General features: G+C 48.7%; 1 protein-coding gene across 1 annotated transcript in view; it reads left to right on the top strand.

Annotated features, from left to right (window-relative positions):
* The window catches only part of Osbpl10 (oxysterol binding protein like 10), a 196622-nt gene that overhangs the window by 120508 nt on the left and 68072 nt on the right, over window positions 1-8042 (top strand). The window contains exon 6 of the mRNA XM_028767295.1: window positions 5923-6133. Coding sequence (XP_028623128.1) covers window positions 5923-6133 — 211 coding nt within the window. The remainder of the gene's footprint in view (window positions 1-5922; window positions 6134-8042) is intronic.

Genomic DNA, 8042 nt, shown 5'->3' with positions numbered 1-8042 from the left:
CACACACTATACATACAACACCACACCACACACACACACACACACACACACACTCAGTATACATACCACATACACTACACACACACAGTGAATTTTTTTTTTTTTTAGGCTATGAAGGATGGAGTTAGGTTGTTTGCCTCCAAGGCTGTTGGAAACCAGAAGGATAATACCCCAGTTGTTGGGTTGTAGTGTGTGCATGGGTCAGTTGTTGGGTTGAATTGTGGTCCCATGTCTGCCCCCCTCAAAGGGCTGGGGCCGAGGCTCAGAGAGACAGAGGCACAGGAATTTGACTATGTTCACTCCACACTGGAACAGTCTGAGGTCCCACGTGGAGTCAGGGCTCTTGGGTTGGGCATCCCTGGGCCAAAAGGCGGCCAGAAACCGGTTAGTTCTCAGGCCCTTGGGCTCTCAGTCGCTGCTGGGGGAACCACAGAAAGGCAGAGACCGAAGTGGTGGCCCACAGCTGAAGAGGAGAGGGGGAGGGATGAACTCTAGCCCCTTGGGGATGAGAGTCTTGGTCTTGGTGACTCACTTGGCTGGGTCACAGCTGGCTTGGCTTGCTTGCTTGCTTGCTTGCTTGAGTTGCTGGACCTCCATGACTGAGAACGTTGAGAGGTTGTCAGCAGATTAGAGGGAGGCTCGGTAGTTGAAAACCTTCTCCACAGTTCCCCACGGCAGGTCCCAAGGAAGATGAATAGGCTATGATCTTAAGATATTTATTGTCATGGCAGAAAATGGATGAAAACTATACCCCAGTAGTCTCAGGGTGGGCCTTGAGGTTAAATACCTTTTGCAAGGTACAGGGTCTGGGAAGGAATGTTTAATTGGCTATGTACTCTGGCCTTTAGGTATCTCATTAATATAGAGATCTGTCTTGAGGCTCTGTGGCCTGTAGTCACATCCTCTACCCATGGAGGGGCTAGTGGGCGTTGTTCTATGTGACTGGAGGACCCCACTCTATGGAGGTCTTCAGCCTCATGTCAGGAACCTGTGTTAGGAACCTGGAGCCTGGGAGCCTGGCAAAATGCATGCGGTCCCTTTCAGGGAACCCTGTGGGGTCTCCAGTGATTTCTAGCTGGTGCTTGGCCAGAAACCATGCTGTCTTTTCATGGTCCTACACTCAGTTAGCCACTTGGACCCAAAGTGAAGACTTAGCAGTGGCTCAGAAAATCAGGGACAAATCCTCAATACTTTGTCAGTGGTGTGGGTTGTCCCATCGACTTCCGAGGAGGGTAGATGAGTTACGGAAGGCCCCAGGCAGCCTGTGTAGGCTCTGCCAAGCAAAGCACACATCCTAGCTGTGGCCCTTGATCTGGGAGAAATCCATAGTCATGAGGCACAGTGATCCGTGTTACATAAGGGATGGATGACTGGCCTTGTTGGCAGTGGCCTTTGCAGACACCTCAACAACCAGCGTGAAGGTTTGCAGTTGAGAAATGCCAGAAGCAGGGACAGAGGAGGCCCTGTTTGCCCATCCCCCTCCAAAGCTTTCTTCAGCTCCTTCAAGGAAGATTTAAGCTTGTGCATTCGGGCTACTGTGCAGTGTTCTTGGTTTCTGCATCTTACGATTCAGTGTAGCTGATGACCCTGGTTAGCACTGACTCCCCTGATCTGATTCTGTACTGTGAATTGCCTCTGTAAGTGCTTTGGAAAGTGGCCAGGGGTCCCCTACTTCCTGTGAAGTGGGTTATCTGGGAAACACAGCCTGATATATCTGTGCTTTTGACATTTAATTTGGGATCCATTTTTGTGCCTGTGTTACAGGTTAGTGATGCCCTTAAGAAGCCAAATGCCAGAATAAGTTGAAATTTGTACTTTGTTATTTAAAAAAAAAAAAGTGGTGTGTGTGTGTGTGTTTGTGATATATGTGTGTATGTGTTGTGTATGTATGTGTGCAATGTGGTGTGTGTGGTATGTATGTGGGGGTGTGTGAGTATATGGGTATGTGTGTGTTGTGTGTATGTGTGACATGTACATATATGTTGTGTATATGGTGTATGGTGTGTGTTGTATGTATGTTTGGGAGTGTGGGGGGTGTGGGTGTATGTGTGTGGTGTGTGTATGTGTGATGTGTGTATGATAAGTGTTTTTAAGGTGTGGGGGTATGTGTATGTGTGTGGTGTATGTATGGTATATGTGTGTGTGTGTGGTGTGTGTGTGTGTGTGTGGTATGTATAGTATGTGTAGCGTGACTTGGCATACACATGGAGGTCAGAAGGTAACTTGTAGGAGTCGGTTTTCTTTTCCCACCATGTAGATCCTAGGTGATAAGAACCTTTACCCACTAAGCCGTCTCACTACCCCTTGGTTTTCTTTTCTGTGTGGGTGTTTTGCCTGCACGTATGTCTGTGCACTCTGTGTGTAGTGCCCATGGAGGCCAGAAGGGGGCATCACATCTGCTGGAACTGGAGTTTTCTGGTTATTTTCAGTGTTCAGTTTACTTAGAAAGGTGATTTAAGCCAATAGATGCCTTATACCTGGCATAGGGTTGCTCCAGGGGGCGCTGTTGACATTTAAACACAATTAGGTCCCAGTGCACAGGCTTGCAGGTCCACCCATCCCTCTCCCACTGGGTCCCAGGATATCTCTATCATAAACCCAGCCTCCTCAACACAGCTTCCAAGCATCTCTGCCAAAGGCCTCCCTGCCTCTGGTACTGGCTCTTGCTAGATACTGTCGAATGTTTTCAGAGAGCTGGGCACAGGCTTCTGTGGCAGGAGAATGGGATATCCCATAAGCCTGCTTTGTGCGTTTATTACCTAGGATTTACATAATAGCTTATGCTTGCAGAATAGCAAGTATTCATACTGTGCAATGTAATTGGAATATGGGCCTCTTTGTTGATTAAAACTGAGAACATTCCGTATCAGTTAGCAGCTCTCTCTCTCTCTCACCTTTCTTCGTTAAGTATTATAGCACTATTCATAATGCTAAAAAAAAATAATTGATTATAGCCTTCATCATTATGTTCTTTTCCGGAGGCACATCATTTTTCCAAGACTAAGTTTTATGGTAAGAATTTTGAGAAAGTGCTGAGTTCTACAAATGGTATCAATTCAGTTTTCTCTGCTAGCAGATATGCATACCGCTGGCCGTCAGTGGACACTTCGATATTTTATCTTGTTTGAAATTAAACTTAACCAGTTGGCGGTATCTCTTGGCAGGCTGAAACTGATAAAAAGACATGTCCCTTAGTGAAGTCAAGGACTTAGAAGGCCAAAACCCTGTTTGCAAATTGAGCACAGTGGTTTCTCTAAACTTTAGGTCCTAAATAAATCTCCCTGCACGTTGCTGAGAGAACATCAACACTGGGATTCAACTTTTCAATCCTCATCTGGGATTTGTTGGTGCACAGTGAGGACAGGGGTCCCTGTCCACATGCCATTGGAAGGGATAAAGGCTTCAGAAGCTCAAGCTGGGGGAGGGGGGACGGGGAAGGACTTCAGCCAGAGAGCAACTCTCTTCCTTTTTGAAATAGTCTCTGGTTTCCTTGTCTGGCTTTGAATTCTGGGTGTGGCTGAGATTGGCCGTCAGCTCCCACCTCTGCCTCCTGAGTGCTGGGGTCTAGGTGTGTGAGGGTACATACACTTAATTCACATGGTACTGGGATCGAACCCGGGGCTTTGTACATACTAGGCAAGTGCTCTGTCACCTCCACCATCTCCCCAGAAGCTCACCCTCAGCCCTGGGTTACCATTTTAATTTAAATTGATCCAAGAAGCTGTGTGGAGGAGACAGAGCAGAGCCGGCTGAGCCTTGCAGCGTCTCAGGTGCTGTGCCAGGGGGCAGAGTGGCTGGTACAGCCTCTGTGAGCTGCAGAGGCCAAGCTGTACAACCAGATTATGGATGTGCACAGTAAAGTGTGTGTGTGTGTCGGAGGGGTCCAGATTGTGTCTCTGTGGTGTTTTTATGAACATGAATGATTAAAAACAACATCTCATGAAATTGGTGAAATTGAAATGAACGGGGGAGGAGAGAGAGGACGTGCTGTGTATACGTGTGGGGGGGCTGAAGGTCAACACTGGGTATCTTCCTTAATCTCTCTACCAGACTCTTTGAGACAGGGTCTCTCACTGAACCTTAGGTTTGCCAGTTAGCCTGGGCTGGCTGGCCAGCCTGCTCTAGGGATGATCTTCCTGTGGTTACAGGGACTGACTTCTTGATGTGGGTTCCGGGAATCAAGCCTAGGTCCTCAAGCTTGTTCAACAAGCTCTGGACTGACTGAGTGTCTCCCCAGCCTAGACAATCTTTTATTTATTTATTATTTTTGGTTAAAGCACACAACTATACCAAAAGATAAAAAATAACATTTGTTTCCAAGGCAAACGTGGCGGGGAGGCCATGCTTAGCATATTTGCCACTTTTCTTTGTGACAAAATATCTGACAAGAAGCAACTCAAGGGAAGAGTGGATCATTTTAGCTCATGGTGTGAGAAGTCCGTGACGCCAGTGAAGACATGGGGATAGCTGTGTGGCAGTGGGGGCGATGACAGCCATTCGCTTACCTTTCAGAGAACTAGACGCAGAATGGGCTATACACCCTATCCCCGGGCCCGTATCCTCATGATCTACTCTTTCCAATTTGGGCCCTCCTCTAGAAGGCTCCCCCAAATCCCATAACACCACCAGCTGGGGACCAAGTGTTCAACCTCGAGCCCATGGAGACATAACACAGGAGAATGGTAGATGCAGGTTCAGAGTTTCTACATCTACTGCTTCTTTCCAGCTGGACCCATCATGCTGGTGACAGGAATCCTCTGGGCTTGACAGGGACAGAGCAGGGAATGTCACTCTAAGCCGAGAACAGGTTTTGTGGAAAAGCCCAAAGAGCAATGGGCCAGTGTCTACAGCACAGGCACTGGCTGGCTCCGTGTCAGCAGCTCTATGACCTTGGGCCATTGCTCTCACCAGCTTCTTGGAATGACTAATTATCCTTTAGACTATGTGGAGCTTAGCACCTGCATCATCCTGTTTAATGTGACAAGCTGTAAAACACAGGGGGCCCAAATGGCACAAGAGAACCGTGGAATCCTCCGCTAGCTCCCCATGGAGTGCTCTCTCCTTGATATGCCAGTCAGAGACACAGTCAGGCTGCTGTTTGCCCGTGATAAGCTGGCCAACTGACGGCAGACCACAAGGAGAGTTCCTCAAGTTTTGTCATGGGCTGAGTCTACTGTTCCCGGCTGGCCTCCTCTTCCCCATGTCTTTCATGGTGACAGAAAGTTGTGTCCTCTGTCGTCAGTTTGTGGTGTGGGATGGCATGGCGGTGCCTTTACCATGACCTTTCTCACCTCAGCTCCTAACCTGGCTCTGCTTTGGGTTGGCAGTGCTTGGAAATGACCAGCTGGAGCTGGAAGAGAAGCGAGAGAGAACCCTTGCTCGGACAGGGAGAGCCCTCCATAGAAACAGTGTCCAGAGGGTGGTAAAGATCCACATTTTCTTTAAAGGCATCTCATAGCCTAGGCTGGCTTTGAACTCACCACGTAGCAAAGAAGGACCTTGAACTTCTGACCCTCCTGCCTCTACCTTCCTAGTGCTGGGATTACAGGCATGCAACACCATGCCTTGTTTTATGTGGTGCTGTGGATTGAACCCAGAGCTTTGTGTATGCCAGGCAGGGACTGAGCTATCTCCCTAATCCAGGGGTTCTGGTTTTTAATGTAACTACTATTGATTTATTTCCTGAATTCCTGTAAAGTAGTACCTGATGGTCCTGCCATCCCTTTTAGCTCTGATGGAATTCTAACATTCTCCTCAGGTCAGTGTTTGGGGCATAAATGGATGGACCCAGACCCAGACACTGCAAAGGCCAAGTACACAAAACACCCTGTAGGCAGAGCCTACCGAGTCTGTCCAGCTCCAAGGCTCCGTGCGGCCTCGTGAGAGGAAACCTCCCTTCACCTCCAGGTCCTTGTTTTCTAGATGATGAACCAGGTGGAAGGCCAGCAGAAGAACCTCGTACACGCCATTGAGTCCCTGCCAGGCTCCGGCCCCCTCACTGCCTTGGACCAGGACCTGCTCCTCCTGAAGGCTACCTCTGCTGCCACCCTCAGCTGCCTCGGGGAGTGCCTCACCCTGCTCCAGCAGAGTGTACGCCAGGCAGGCCCCCCCAGCCACAAGCCAGGAGCCTCAGGTGAGTGCTGCGCTCCCAGCCCCCGAGCTTGCCTAGTTGAGATGTGTGTTGTCCTTATCACATATGTGTGATTACGTGTGCATCTCGTCCCATCCATTCTTCCTGGTTACCCGTGTGCGCCTCCCATCCTGCCCACTTGTTCATTCTTACTTTCCTGAGATAGGATGTAACTGTGTAGTCCAGGGTGGCTTTGAACTCACTACCTAGCCTAGGCTAGCCTTGATCTTATGGTGATCCTCCTGCCTCAGCATTCCTAGTGAGGCAGTTATAGGTATGGACCACCATGCCCTACATTTTCTTTATCCACTCAGCTAGCCCTCTGTCCAGTTAGGTCTCCGTCCCTCCTCTCCAGTAGTGTACCATCCTGTAAAAACGCACCCAGTGTGTATCCGCAGGCTGTCTAGTGTCCTTGAGGATTGGGCAGCCTGGCTCTGATGTTTTATTCTGTCTGACTCCCGTCCTCAGCATGTCACCTTTCAGAGCTGTCACCGGGTACCCTCTACACAGTGTTTCCAAGGCGTCCATCCTCCACGGTTTAGTAGCCGAAACAGATGACAGAACGCTACACAAGACCTCTCCTCTCTGTCCTGTTCACTCCCTCTAAAGGATAGGTTTATGAAAGTCCCTCTAGGGACAGTGTCATGTAGGCCTCCTGTGGGGATTGGCCATGTGGGAGGACTTTGCTGAAGAACATTCCGGAAGCATTGCTAGTTCCTCTTCCAAAAGCCAGAGGCAGGAACATAGGGCTCTAAGAGAATTTAATCCTATCTGTGGAGTAAGTAGTCAGCAGGCAGAAAGACATCACTGGAGGTCAAATTCAATACTAAAGACAAAAATAGCTTGAGGGGAGATGATTCAATACTCTGTCTCAAGACAAACCAAAACCCAAACCTAATAACCAAATGATTTCAGACTTCAGAAAGGTTATAAGAATAGTATGTGGGGTGTAGAGATGGCTCAGGATCAAGAGCACTTGGCAGAGCCAGATTCCCAGCGCCCACATCAGTTGGCCCACAGCTGACTGTCATTCCAGCCCCGGGGAATCTGATGTCCCCTCTGGCCTCCACAGATGCCCACACTCATGTGTCTGTATCCACCACTCCCCTCCCTCCTGTGCCACATACATACACATAATTAAAAATAAATCTTTTTTAAAAAGAACAGTGAACTAGATTGTCCAGACAGGGTGGACAATCTAAGGGCCCACCTATGTCTGCCCTGCCAGCACAAGCTCAGCTCATGAGCGTACCTGCTTTTTAATTTTGACGTGTGTGTTAGCGGTCAGACTCGTCCTTCATAGCTGTACAGCAAGCACTTTATCTACTGAGCTGCCTCCTCAGCCCCCATGTGATCATTTTGTCAAAAAAACAAAAAACCTGCCAGAAGTCGGAAGGCATCGTTGCTCACCACTGCACCGTCACACGTGACTGGATTAGTGGGAGCCTGAAACTTGATAGGTAACTCACCTCCTCTGCTCCCAACTCTAAGACTTACACCTTCCTTCCTGTGGTTTCTAAAACAATGAGCACTCTTTGTTTAAATGTGTACCACATTCTGGAGAGAAAATAGAGTCCCCTGTTACATCCGGGTCTTCACAGCTCAGAGGGAGAGTTACTAAGTATGTTTGCTCACCATCTTGGGGCCTGCTCGGTTGGCAGAGCTACAGTAGCCTGACATACACTGATGAAGATGTGCTGATGTCTAAGGAAGGCCAAGATGGGGGAATGGAAGCAAAACTGCTCAGAGTTTTCATAGCTGCTGGGCTGCAGCTCAGCAAACACCCCTGTGGATAATTCTGTCTTACCTGTGCTTTGGATTTTTGATTCTTGCCCTGTGTTTTTTTTAAAGCAAAGTGAAATTTTCACACACACACACACACACACACACACACACACACACACACACACAC

Source organism: Grammomys surdaster, unplaced genomic scaffold (genome assembly GCF_004785775.1).
Source record: "Grammomys surdaster isolate TR1022 unplaced genomic scaffold, NIH_TR_1.0 172, whole genome shotgun sequence".
Lineage (NCBI taxonomy): Eukaryota > Metazoa > Chordata > Mammalia > Rodentia > Muridae > Grammomys > Grammomys surdaster.
Note: the sequence above shows the minus strand (reverse complement) of the source record. Positions and strands in the feature narration are given on the sequence as shown.